Source organism: Aplidium turbinatum, chromosome 18, assembly GCF_918807975.1.
Source record: "Aplidium turbinatum chromosome 18, kaAplTurb1.1, whole genome shotgun sequence".
Classification (NCBI taxonomy): domain Eukaryota; kingdom Metazoa; phylum Chordata; class Ascidiacea; order Aplousobranchia; family Polyclinidae; genus Aplidium; species Aplidium turbinatum.
This window is the reverse complement of record NC_137489.1, coordinates 17,583,908-17,597,487: the sequence shown is the minus strand read 5'-3', so window position 1 is coordinate 17,597,487 and position 13,580 is coordinate 17,583,908. Positions and strand designations below refer to the sequence as shown.

The 13,580-nt window shown below is 39.3% G+C and overlaps 1 protein-coding gene across 1 annotated transcript; it reads right to left on the bottom strand.

Annotated features, from left to right (window-relative positions):
- Positions 1 to 839: 839 nt before the first annotated feature.
- On the bottom strand, positions 840 to 8,584 carry LOC145787905 (uncharacterized). Its single transcript, XM_082599743.1, has 3 exons — positions 8,370 to 8,584; positions 4,460 to 4,556; positions 840 to 3,800 (listed from the first exon to the last, which is right to left on the bottom strand). The coding sequence occupies exons 1-3, from the start codon at positions 8,510 to 8,512 to the stop codon at positions 3,585 to 3,587; spliced, it is 456 nt and encodes a 151-aa protein (XP_082455869.1). The 5' UTR covers positions 8,513 to 8,584; the 3' UTR covers positions 840 to 3,584.
- Between the last annotated feature and the right edge of the window lie 4,996 nt (positions 8,585 to 13,580).

The window sequence follows — 13,580 nt, the reverse complement described above, 5'->3', positions numbered from 1 at the left end:
TGTTGCCATTTAAGCCAATTTATAATTGTGTAAATTTAACAAAATAAAATGAGGTAGGCTACTTTGGCGTTGTTTCGATGCAAAATAGCAGGATTTCACAGCATTCTAATTACAATCTTGTGTATGATCTAAGTACAATCTATGAACTGCGAAAACAACCCCAGAGAAGGTGGTGACTGTGGTTGTACTAGTTACAAACAGGCCTACTTCCCTACTTGTTAGATCTTCCAACATACACGTAGGCTATGTACAAAAAGCTGTTAACAGTTTACAAATCCTATTTTCAAATTACAATAATGAAAGTGACGTTATTGTATCAATGTATATCGATCTAATTCATCACGATGACGTAAAACTGTGTTCCAGACCCCAGTTGTTAAATGCGGCAAACATTTTAACTAGCGACATTTCGCGCAGGTTTGTATTGTGGCCTAGTGTTTCTACTGAGGAACCTGTAAACACTTTCGATGGCTACGCACTGAATAGCCCTTCGTGAAATTGCACTGCTGTGACTACAGTGTCATGGCAGCCTAGCCGCCTTAGGTCTATCTTGACCAATAAAAACATAATGAACTTAGTAACCTGATTATAAAGACAATAATCTCAACGCTTCTCGAACCGAAAGTTCGCGCGTGACTCACGCTGTGTCAACATTCCAAGTATGAAGTAAAATTAAATTGTTTATAAAGCTTAGGCCTACCCAGCTAGAATTTTTTTTTCTAAAAAATAAGCCTGCACGACTTGCTTCAAAAGACAACATCTTAAAATGTAGCCTTGCAGAAATGTGATACACAACAAATTCTGGTATTACACTGACAAGCAAGGCACTTCGCTATTCATACATTTTCATACTTTTATTCTGATATTGATGCATTGAAATGATGACTGGTGCTACTGTAAGGAGTAAGGTATGAAATTCGAAAAAACACGTTGCGAGTAGAAACGATTTTCTGTTAGGCCTATATACAGAGCAAACATAGCAAAAATGCATTTACAAAGAACAGACATTGCTGAAAAGTGTGCATTTCATTCATTTAAGCAAAGATAAACCTTAAAATGATGAAATCAGTTGACGAAAAAAACAAGATTGAAAACATAATCATACGGATCAAAAATGAAATGAACCGGAAATCAAACGGCTTGGTGAGAACAAAAGTGCAGAAGAAACTAGGATAGATGGTGTGGCCTGAAAAGCTTAATTACGTATCCAAAATGAAAAAAATCCATCTTGTTAGCTCAGCGGTTAAACGCCCGACTCAAGATCAAGCTGGCGCTGATTCGGCTTTCGGGATGAGCGCTTGAGCAATGCATTTCAGGACTGCTCTTCATTCAGCGGCACCTAATGGATGCAATAATCCCCAAGCAACAACACTTCAACAATCAGAAAACTTCACTCTGTCAATCTCGGTAACCGGCCATGCGTCAAAAGCCTCTACAAGTATGCGGAACTTTCAGGAATAACCGTTTTTTCAACCTATGAAAGACTTTGTCAGTCCGAGGATAAATATTCAAAACCAATTAAAAGGGATCCAACAAAGGAAGAAAGTTTGGAGATAGTTCTTCTTAAAACGCTAAGTGACCGTTTGCAACGCTACAGCCAGCTCTTAGAAACGTGGTCAGGATGTATCGGTTGGTGGACGCATTGCACGTGCAATCAACCTCTGGTCAACAAGAGTTGCTGTCTGTGCAAGGTGGAGCAACAAAAGAAAAAGGTTTGTATTCAAAACCAAACAAGGTGAAAATTGACCTGCTAATTGGTTCCCAGCCTTTCTAACTGTGGATATGTTTACAAAATATCAAGCACCTGGTCTGGTATCTGGATTTCTCAGCGTAAAATTTACCGCAGTGAAATCGCTTCACCTATGACATTGCTAACCTGGGATAGCAAATGGACAGACCGGCTCCATATCGGGTCTGCTACTATTCGGTGAGTTCCTAACCCCTAACCCTTAAACTTAACTCCTAACCCTAAAACGGCAATGATAATTAGGCTACGGTACCCGATAATTTAAAAAAAAATTCAAAAAATCACCGAATAGGGAATCGGACTCACCGAATTGGACTCACCGAATCGGACTCACCGAATCGGACTCACCGAAACGGGCCATTCCGCTCCATATCGATGATGAGTTGGTACAGCACAGCATGATGTGTTAACAATATTGGGGAAATTTAATTTTTAAAAATTTTAAGGTTGTAAACACCAAAACGTCACCATTTTAAATGTAATTCTTAGAAGGATAGCTCATTTTTGGAGGGATAAACCAAAGCAGTCATATCTGCTGAGTGTTTTAATGCAATCCATAAAGTGCAAAGAAAGCGATCGGACCGCCAGAGAAAAATGACTCGCACTTACTGTTCGGGAAATACTCATAAAACCTTGTTGTTAAGGATATGGTCAGTTAGTTCGTGACTCAAAGTCGAAACATTTGTTAAGTAACTGTGCATTTATAAATTCAGCTCTCCTCTTGTGAAATGTGTTGGGATTGTTAGAAACATTAAATTTGTATTGGTAACAAAATGATTGATGTTTTTCCTACCCCCACAGAGAAACACTGCACGAGCGTAATACTTTCAACAACGCAACGACTTACATTGCCTCTTGAAATGAAATGTTCTGCTGTGTACACCATGATGTCACAGTGACCATAAAAGTTATTTGTAAGAGAAATCATAAAAGGCTTATCCAGCTATCCGCACAGCTTTACCATTAGTTACCAAATAATCATTTAAATTAAAAATTCAATTAATTTACATGAGTTTAAAGACCACTGAGGGCTCCCCATGCACCTAATCAAGAACCACTGGTCTAGTTATTAGAGAACTACATTGCTGCACTTGTAGCATAAAGACAATCGCGGCATCCAGGTACTGAAGTGCCAGCATGGTTAGGATGAAAGAAAAACAAAGCAACACAACTTGTTTAAATAACAAGCACGAGAACAACTAGCCACAGTTGAATGATTTGACCAAGTCATTGAATCACTTGCAGGCCATCCTTAAAAAAAATTTAGAATGAATTCTGATCTAAATCAAAATGATGCTTCTTCAGACTAATAAATAACTCATCCAACCAGATATTGCGCACCGGTTCGAGTTGGCATTCATCATCGCTGGCCGAATGCAACAATAGATGATTTTGCCAACGCCAAAATGAATCACTTCAATGTCTGTCGAATATGCAGAACCTCTTTGATTAATCGAGACACATAAAAAACGAGCTGTCGTGCAAATAAAATTCAAGATACTTGGTTGTTTATGTTTGGCTAAAAACCAGACGTGGACCATATAGCGCAGTTATCACTATGAGCAAGCGATCGACGTGAACTTGTGAGAGCAACCTTGTTGAACACCGCATCATAAAAAGACGCCTTTCGGCTTGTGATTTGTCTCCAAACAATGATGGAACCGCCGATATTTCAGCCTTAATATATTTATACAATCGCATTTACGGTCACCCTGGGACGTAGCTCAACGCAAAAAAAACAAAAAAACGTCAGACTCTCAACAGCCACCCACTAAACTACCACCATTAAAGAAAACTTGCTAAGTGCAATGCGGTATAAAACTGGTTTGCCATCTTGCTACCACGTGTGTACAATTCGTCTTGAAATATTCCGGGATGTTTCGTGAAAATAGTTACCGGTGTAGTCCAGGCTGGTTTTTACTATAGCCCAAACACTGTCATCATTGTCATTGTTCATAGATTTAGGATCATCTTCTTTCACGTCACTGTTCTGATCCACTCCTTGGGGGAGATTCAATGGAGGTGAGGGGTGACTCAAGTTAATCAGATGAGACTGTTGTGAAAACATTATTCGTCTATTAGCTGCTAGTTTCTGAAAACAATCTTTAAAAACGAGTTAATAATATAATTTAAACTACGGCAAACACACTGACTTAGAGATCATACGTCTAAAAAGAGACAGATAAACAGCGCTACATAATTCAAATGACATTAAACGGCGGTAGCTTAAGTCCTTCTCTATATTGTAAGCAAGCATTGGTTGTGAACTAAAACATATCAAAACCTATAAGAGAATCACCAATATTTGCACGACAATGGCACATTTAAGTACCATCTTGAAACAATGTAGCAACGTGTTCAAGTTGGTGTGTCAACACTTCTTTCAACTTAAACTGTTATGACAACAAGGGAAATACGTGAGACAATACAAATATGGTTTGAAAACAGTTGGCAATAGTGGAGCAAAACAACATCTAGCTAACACTATTGGATATCAAGACATTGTATAGTCATGGATAGTTAATTACAATAATAACGGCTTTATATGGCCTCCAGAAACTGGAGAAGACTGCAAGGTTGGACGTTGAGTTGCTTGTACAAAAGTGACCTCTTCAGATATTCAATAAGTGATAATATATACCCTGAAAATTTCAAAAAGCACGTATATATATATATACAATAAAAACAGTTTTCTTTTCTGGTTCTACTCACGTTCATCCACAGGCTGAGATGTATAAATGCCACTCCAACAAGGAAGCTGATACTGAAAAGAGTGAAGAAATGGAATAAAATGTGTCGTTCATGTCCTCTGCAAAAAAATGTCCACAATTAAATGTCATTCAACCACTATTGAAAAAAATATATGATGTATCAAAATGGAAATCCAAGATTTTAATCTTCGGTTTTCCAGGAAAACTTTACAGATTCTAAAAATATTTGATTAATACTGTAGCAACACTTATTAGTTATCTAGTATGGTAGAGCCTTTCTTTGTACGACTTCAATTTGATGAAAATGCTAACTAAAAAGAACATTTTGCCATATACAACATTTGTAGTGGTTGACTGACATTGTAAACTGCAAAATGACGATTTAACATACAAATGTAGCAATGTAGCATATATGATACACTACAGAATTAAACAAAATATTTGGAACAGTGCAATTTTTACTTCAAATTTTAGTGATCTCGGACAAGCACTAACAACGTATCCTTCTGTACACGCTTACACTATAGCTGCAACCATTCTGAAAAAATATTGATAACAGTTACAAATTGAGAAAATTGATAGCTGTATAGGCCTAGTGTATGGTAGTAGCACAACTTTGCCACAAGTCACTTATCATTCTCTGATAAACAAATGATTGTCTTGATAATGTTGGTATATGTTCATTGTTTACGCAGCTAGCTTGACTTTAGAATTCGATTGTTCGTTTAAAAGCATACAGTTGTGCTTAACAATCTCCTACTAAACTAATTGGCATGGTCATTGCACTGAGACATTGCGAATGAGAGTCATGGCTGTGCCAAATGATGTAGAAAATTTAAAACTGCGGACCATGCTATCTAAAAGTCAACAAACACTGGAGAAAAACATAATTATCTGCTTTAATTGTAATGCTAAAGTACTTCATATCTTTAGTATATAACTCACACAATTCAACAATGGCGAACACACTAGTGAACATGAACAATGTAAAAATATATATAAGTTAAGTAGGCTACATAGAGCAAGCCTCCCTTGTATTGGTTTCATGCATAATGTTTTTATGAGCACAAAGAAAACCACAACACTGAAAATTGTTATTAGCCTACTCTGAATTACTTTGGCCTTTGTGATGTGAACATCTTTTTAGTATATATGTGTTATTGTGTTAAACTAGTAATGATAAATAGTAATTGGTCCTAACTTTTGATTCACTGCCATTTTTCATGCAGCTTCTAAGCTAAAAAAGTTGTTTCTCAATACGCGGTAAAAATGACCCACATGGGCATGGCTGGAATACCATAAGCACTACAAAATAAAAACTAACATTAAAATGTATAATATTGTATACAGACAATCTTGTTGAATAACACAATCAATTTGATCATTGTTTTATGCATTAAACCCGCCTCCACGATATGCAACATTTACATATTGGCAGTAGTTCGGAATTCACAACCTCAACACAAAAGATATATATATCATATACAATAAGATACAGAATAGCCTATGGCAATGCATTAAGCATTAGTGCATAGATAGACTAGGTAGCCTAGCTTATGCGGATGTCAGATGTTTCGTCCCTGAGATCTTTCGTCCCGACGTTTCGGCCATACAACGCATCGGCTACTTTGGTGGAAAGTGCGATATTGAGAGTGGAAAAACACCGCCGAAAGATCTCAGGGACAAAACATCCGACAAGCGTGCGAGATTGAGAGTGGCAAAACACCGCGACCGAAAAGAAGTTTTATTCGAAGTCGGCATGTAGGCCTAGTTGTAGCTGTATTTTAGACTGTAGCTAACCCGAGCGACCGCACGCACGCCCCAACCGCGCGACTGTGGCGGCGCCTTTGTCATTTCATGACAATACAAATCGCAGACCAGAAGTCAAACTCAACGAATCACAGTCAAAATACTGTTCTAGCGATCACGACACCCTGGTCTTCATCTAGGTCACCCGGTCTCGACACCTTGGCCGCGACTGGCCCGAACGGCCTCTCCACGGCTTTGCTGAAACAAAGACGATTGTCCTATCTTCGCCAGCTCTGGACTGGGCATGAACAAATCATCGCTTGTCAGAAGGATTCCGACCAGCGGACAGCAGCTTTGCGCCGCTGGCCGATCGGCCAAGCGCATGTACGGTACCAAATGTCCGAATCTGCGGTTCTTCTCGTACTGAGCAGAGTTGCTATCGCGGCGACCCTCGGTCAGGAAATGAGCGTTCATTAGTAGGGTAAAACTAACCTGTCTCATGACGGTCTAAACCCAGCTTACGTTCCCTATTGGTGGGTGAACAATCCAACGCTTAAGGGTCAAAACGTCGGGACGAAAGATCTCAGGGACGAAACATCTAGCAAGCTAAGGCCGAAATGTCGGGACGAAAGATCTCAGGAATAAAACATCTGGCAAGCGCCTAGATGCAATATGGCTTCCAGTAACCAGATATATACACCTTTGCAATGGTAGGCCTGCATGCTTCGACATATAAATTATATCATATATAAAAACAATGAAAACTATTAATACTACAAAAAGTGCTCAATGCCAAGCAATAGGCAAAGCAGAGCGAATTAAATCAAATATAGTTATTACTATCTGAAGCCTTTACAAATTGTTTCACCTAACGGATCATCAGAAGGTCTTATTCAAATGGAATCAACATATTATATAATATATAATTATAATTAATTATATATATATACTTTTTAGGTAAGGCTACATGCCACTAAATAGCAGATAAATCACTACAAAACTGATAAAAAATGTGCATATCTTGGGAGGCCGTTTAGTTGACAATTTAACAATATTTCTACAGTTCAAGGACTTAAACTATTTGCAAGTTGGCTATTATATCAGCATTGCTTATCATGCCCAGGGATGCCCACCTTGGCATTGAATGATTTTGGACCTGTTAAGCAAATAAGGCCAGATAGAGAATTGCAACTCTTGCCCTTGATAATATCTACTTGATATAAGTTCTAACTGAGTGGTTGTTGGCACACTTATTAAAAAGTCCACATTTAAGAGTAAACTTTTGAGTAAATTTAAAATTTGGCAACGTTTTCTTTCCACACAATTTAGTACGGTATTGTTTTTAAGATATTGAAGATTTTTGATTGGCTTTCTTGATCCCATTTTTAATCTTACATGTACCGTACAATGTACATAAAGACCAATGTAGCGGGCAACATGTGTATTCCTACATTACTACAGCAGGCTATAATGATACAAAAGATTAGATTTAAATAACTAAAGTTATGAACTTGTCCACATTCAAACACTGAGCTTACAGACATGCCTTCAGCTCCGAGATGAATGTTGATTAATCGTTACGATTGCATCGCAATGCAGTCAAACCAACAAAACAATGTCGTTTCTTAATTTACCAAACAGTCGGTTTTTGTATTAATTCAACGTTTGCAAACGTTATGAATATCAATAATAAATTTGCTGACTGGGTTCTTTTAATCTGTAATCTGAGCGTTGCATGTCACGACTGTTAGTTATTGTCAAAGATTTAAAAAGTTAGGCTTGTCATTCAGTATCACATCTGACACAAGGCCGGTCAACAAGATTAGCAGATTGAAATTTCCGATTGTAGAAGTGTTATTGGCGGGGAATTATTCCACCCATTAAATGCCATTGAATAGAGAGCAGTTCTTAATGTGTGTTGCTCAAGCACACATCCCAAGAGTCAAACCAGGGCCGCTTGATCTTCAAGCTTGTTCGTTCACGAAGTCACCGACCAACTGAGCTATCGGGCCGCATTATTTTATACCATGGTCATGTACAGGACCCAAGAGAATAGTTTGCACTGTTTGCTATAGCTTATAAATGTCATTTGTGATTATCATTTGTCAAAACAAAACAAAGTCAACATCCATCTTAAGAAGCGCTGACATAATGTTACTCACCTGATGTGTTCATAAGCTTTATCAACTGGCATAGGCTTTTGGTGAGAAATTGAAGCAGTTGAGTTTTCATTTGAATTGCTATCCCCACTTGATTCATCAACAGAAAGTCTTTTTTGTAAACGAGTGTTGTCATTGTTTTCCATATTTTAATGCACTAAATCACACACTTTAATCACATGCTACAAACTAAGCCACAATTACTTCCTACAGATACAGGCTACTTAAATATGAAATAAGAAGTTTTAGTAGTTCAAAACTAAACATGTGGTACCCGGAAAGCAGAGGAGAAGTGTGGAAGGAACATATGGAAAATGTTATGAATAAGGAGAATGTATGGGATCATATGACAGAGGTTGATCTGGTGGAGGGTCCAGTGGGAAAGGTTACTCGTGATGAAGTGGTGGAGGCAATGGGGCAAATGAAACTGCATAAAGCAGCCGGTCCATCAGAAGTGAGCGTAGAGATGATAAAAGCAAGTGGAGAGTTGGGAATTGAAGTAATGCTACAACTTAGCCAAAGGGTATTAGATGGAGAGGGAATGCCGGAGGAGTGGAAGCATAGTACTGTTGTTCCACTGTTCAAGAGAAAAGGGGATGTGAGAAGTTGCAGTGCATATAGAGGTGTAAAACTACTAGAGCATGGAATGAAAATTGTGGAGCGAATACTAGAAAAGAGGTTGAGAACATTGGTGAAATTAAATGATATGCAGTTTGGATTTATGCCAGGAAAAGGTACAGTGGATGCTCTGTTTATATTGAGAAGAATGCAGGAGGAATACCGAGAGAAGCAGAGAAAACTATATATGTGTTTCGTCGACTTAGAAAAGGCATTTGACAGAGTACCAAGGAAAGTGATGGAGTGGGCAATAAGGAAAAGAGGTATACCGGAGGTATTAGTGAGAGCTGTGATGTCTATGTATGAGGATGCAAGAACAAAAGTGAGAGTTGGATCAAATTATTCAAACGAGTTTTTTGTGAAAGTTGGTGTACACCAAGGATCAGTTTTGTCACCTCTGATATTTGCTACTGTGGTTGACGTTGTAACTGAAGGAGTGAGGGAGGGCTTATTGAGTGAAATTTTGTATGCAGACAACCTGGTCTTGACAAGTAATAGTATGGAGGGGCTGGAGAGAAAGTTTGAGAAATGGAAAGAAGCATTTGAAACCAAGGGTATGAAGGTGAATCTTGAAAAAACAAAAGTGATGGTGAGTGGAGCAGAAGGAACAGTTGTTGAGAGCAAAGTAGATCCCTGTGGAATATGTGGCAAGAGAGTGAGAAATTCAATGCAATGCAAGGAATGTGGAAAGTGGGTACATGCAAGATGTGCTAATGTCAAGAGAGCCGCAACAAGATTGGCGAAGTGTTTTGTTTGTGGGAAATGCAGTAAAGGAAGGAATGAAGTGGAAGGCCATGATGATGAGTTCTGCCATGGCATCGAAACAGTGACAGACTTCTGTTATCTGGGTGATCGGATAAATGGAAGTGGTGGATGTGAAGCAGCGGTGACAACAAGGGCAAGATTGGGCTAGGCAAAGTTCAGGGAATGTGGGGAAATGTTGTATGGCAGAAAATTTTCACTAAGGATGAAAGGGAAAGTATATCGGAGCTGTGTGCGGCCTGCAATGCTATATGGTAGCGAGACATGGATATTGAGAGAGAGTGAACTGGCAATCCTGAGATGAACGAAGAGGTCAATGGTGAGAGCAATGTGTGGGATGAAAACAAGAAGGGAAAAAAGGACTGAAGAATTGTTGGATATGCTAGAGATGAGAGAGACCATAGACCAACTGGCAAGGGCAAATGGAGTAAGATGGTATGGACATGTGATAAGGAGGGAGGAAGGAAGTTTTCTTAGAAAGGCACTAGATCTAAAGGTGGATGGGAAGAGGAAACGCGGTCGTCCAAGAAGAACGTGGAAACAACAAGTGAAGGATGAATTTAAAAAAGTCGGACTGAAGGAGGAAGATGCGAGGGACAGGGTGAAATGGAGAAAGGGGATTAAAACAATTGCTGCGCGGAAACAATCGGCCACCCCCACTAGTGGGGAACAAACCGACGATGGATTATGATGATGGTACCATACGATATTCCTAGTTGTGAATCAGAAGTTAATTTATACAAACTAGGCTAGTTGCATGGCATCCATTCAACAAGCAAGGCAGACAAGATATTAGTTGTAAAAATGAAACACATTCTCTGTAAAAATCGGTTTGTTTATTGAACAATGAAGATTTGCATCCTCGGAATTCTGCAAGTGAAAAACAATCACTTAATCTATAAACCTTCAAAAATTTCTGTAAGTTAAATCGTTCCTTAAAAAATAATTCATAAATTTACAATTTAAAAATATCTACAATGCAGTTTTCACTTAATTATCCAAAATACAGTCTATAATAACAAATAAAGTACCGGTATGAAAGTTGTGCAATATGCAACGAAATTAGAACTTAGAAGTGCAGCAGGGTCTGATCTTAGCTTCAATCGATATAGGAGGAATGGATTGAAGGAATGACAATTAAGTAAACAGCAACTGTGACGTCAATGATGTCACGCATAGGACTTTACTATCAAATTTAGGGTGAAAAGTATAATTGATATTCGACTGAAAGGTCTTTAAGTCAAACAGCCACCCTCAAACTCATTGATAATAATAACCGGCTAACTGAAAAAAAAGTAAATAATAGCAGAGGTGGTTTGGTTTGCCGGGCATGGGAAGAAATTGATAGAGTGGGTAGCCTATTAATTAGGCAGGCCATTATTATATACATTTATTTTATTTTACTCGATTACTTATAGTTATATAGTCTTTCACTGCTTCCTGTCTGTTGTGGTACCTACTTTGCCATGGTGCTTTTTTATTCGTATTGTGTATAATTGTACCGTGATATTCTCGCAACAGGCAATTTATAAACTTTCTCTCTTTCTCTCTCTCTCTCTCCCTTTCCATTTTACAAGTTTCTTTTGTGATTTTGGCCAACTGTTATATTCAGCATTTTGCTCAATAAGTAGGCTATTAATAATTTTCTTTTCAAACATTTTTTTAAAAGTTGTGAAAGAAGATTTCAATTTCAGCTGGTAGGCTATAGCCTCTTATTCCAAATTTTTACCTCAGAGCATTTATCCTACACCGTTGCAGATTAGTAGCATAGTTTTGTATCTTCTTCGTCGTATGAGCTGTTCTTCTGGACTATATGTTTGGGCATGATGTCATCAGCCACTCGACAGTCTCGTCATCCAGGGCCTTCAGTCCAAGCGTTCCATGTGGTGGTTGATGGATTGGGCAGTCATGGACGACATGATCTACTATCTGGTCTGTGGCGCCACACTCGCATCCCGGTGAGGAAGCCAGGCCCCATCTGCACATGTCTGAACGAAAGCGACCGACGCCGGTTCGTAGGCGGTTAAGCCGAACCCACGCAAGGGGAGGAAGACAAGCACCTTCACGTGGTCCCCCCCGTCAGTAGGCCTAACATACGAAATTATACAAAATACGTATGCGAAACGAAGCTTGTCAAACAAGAGCTAATGAGACTGTTCAGCGCAAGGTGGGTAGGGAAATGCCCTTTTCAGGGCACGGCAGTGCTCGCACTGTCGAAAAGTACCGACGACCCACCGTACTTCAGCTGAACACCGAGGGCATCACGGCCAGCAAGCTCAACATCATCGAGCACCTGGCCACCAAGCATCAAGCCCTCATAGTTTTGTATCGATAGTAAGTTAATAGTCATGTAGGTCACATTTAGGGTCCCAGAATGTTAGCCTATGGGTAGGCTATAGCTGGGTCAACGGCGACGGATAGGCTATTGTGGCCTCAGCCGCAAATACTATGGCGCTGCAAAAATCATGGTAGGCTATGCTTCGTCTACTTTGCACGTTTCACATAGTGGTAACCTTGCATTAGACTCGTTGATCAAGAGGCTGTATTGATGGCAATCGACTTTTTTGCTTTGACGCTTCATCGGTCTCTGTCTCATAAGCAAGAAGTAGGTGAAGTCGGAACAAGAGCCACGTGTTTTGAGGCGATGATGAGAGACGACCGGTGTTAGGACAGCGGAAACTTTTCAAGCACGCCTGTCAGGAAGAGAACTATCGACACTCGCAATGGCCAGGTCAAGGTTTGTCCCTGTTGCCCAGCGACCGTAGTGGAAATTGGCTGGTTTCTTTGGGTTTAAGAGGGAAAGAGGGTTTGTGGCATGGGCTCTATCCAAGGGGGGGTGAGGGGGGTGATCACCCCCCCACTAATTGGAGTGGGGGGGTGATCAATGCAAAATCACCCCCCCCCCCCCACTCAATTGACTTTGAAAAGGTTTTGTGATATTTTATTGATCAAATTTTGAAAAAAATATTTTCGTTGTTAGCACATTTTGATTTTTTTATCAATATGATTATACATTTCATTTCAATATGATTTTTTGGTTTGGCAACCCTGAACTACGAGCCAGGCGTTTACACTGTGTTTTAACTTAGTTTGCTTGGTAGCCACTTTAAAGGCATACTAAATGAAAATTTCAAACGGGAATTAAGCATTAAAATGAGTAAACTGAACATTCAAGAATACATTTCAAAAAAAATTACCGAAAAAAATTTGTTTTTAATGGCGCTGGTAAGGCCCAAAGTCCAATGTTTCATTTATTTTCATTTTTTTCAAAATGACCAAAATGTGCAAACACTGCTCGAGAATACGTCACTAAAGATAGCAATAACAAAAGCCACGTTACCACATCTGATGTTTTGAGCAAACTGTCTGATGTTTTGATGTTGAAATGTGTTGTTTTGATGTACATACATAGGCTACATACATAGCCTACAGTCAAATCGCCCGCAGTAACAATTATTGCGAGATTAGCTGATTGCTATAGTCTTTAGTGACGTAACTGTACAGTGTGACCTTTTTCGCACTTAGCCAGAGAGTTAATCTTTGTTTTGAATTTTATTTGGTAATTACAGAAGAAAAAAGAGCAATAGCAGTGGTGGGAATTGAACGCGCGTGAATGAAATGACTACTTTCTAACCCTAACCTCTAAAAAGCCAACTAGCTGCCAACTTAGTCGGCAGCAGTGGTCGAGTGGTTAACGCGTTGGGCTCGCAGTCGAGAGCCTGCATGTTCGACTCCACCCCCCTCCGCACTTGCTGTTGTTTCTCTGGGGAAGAAACTTCACTATAAGTATAATTGCCTCTACCCAGTGATCGATTTCGAGTAATGGGTAGTAAC

Excerpts from the sequence above, each read along its gene's own strand:
- LOC145787905 (XM_082599743.1), bottom strand. The coding sequence starts at position 8,512 with ATGGAAAACAATGACAACACTCGTTTACAAAAAAGACTTTCTGTTGAT. Across the intron at positions 4,557-8,369 it reads AAAGCTTATGAACACATCAG|AGGACATGAACGACACATTT; the intron begins GTGAGTAACATT and ends ATTTTTTTGCAG. Across the intron at positions 3,801-4,459 it reads ATCTCAGCCTGTGGATGAAC|TCTCATCTGATTAACTTGAG; the intron begins GTGAGTAGAACC and ends TTTTCACAACAG.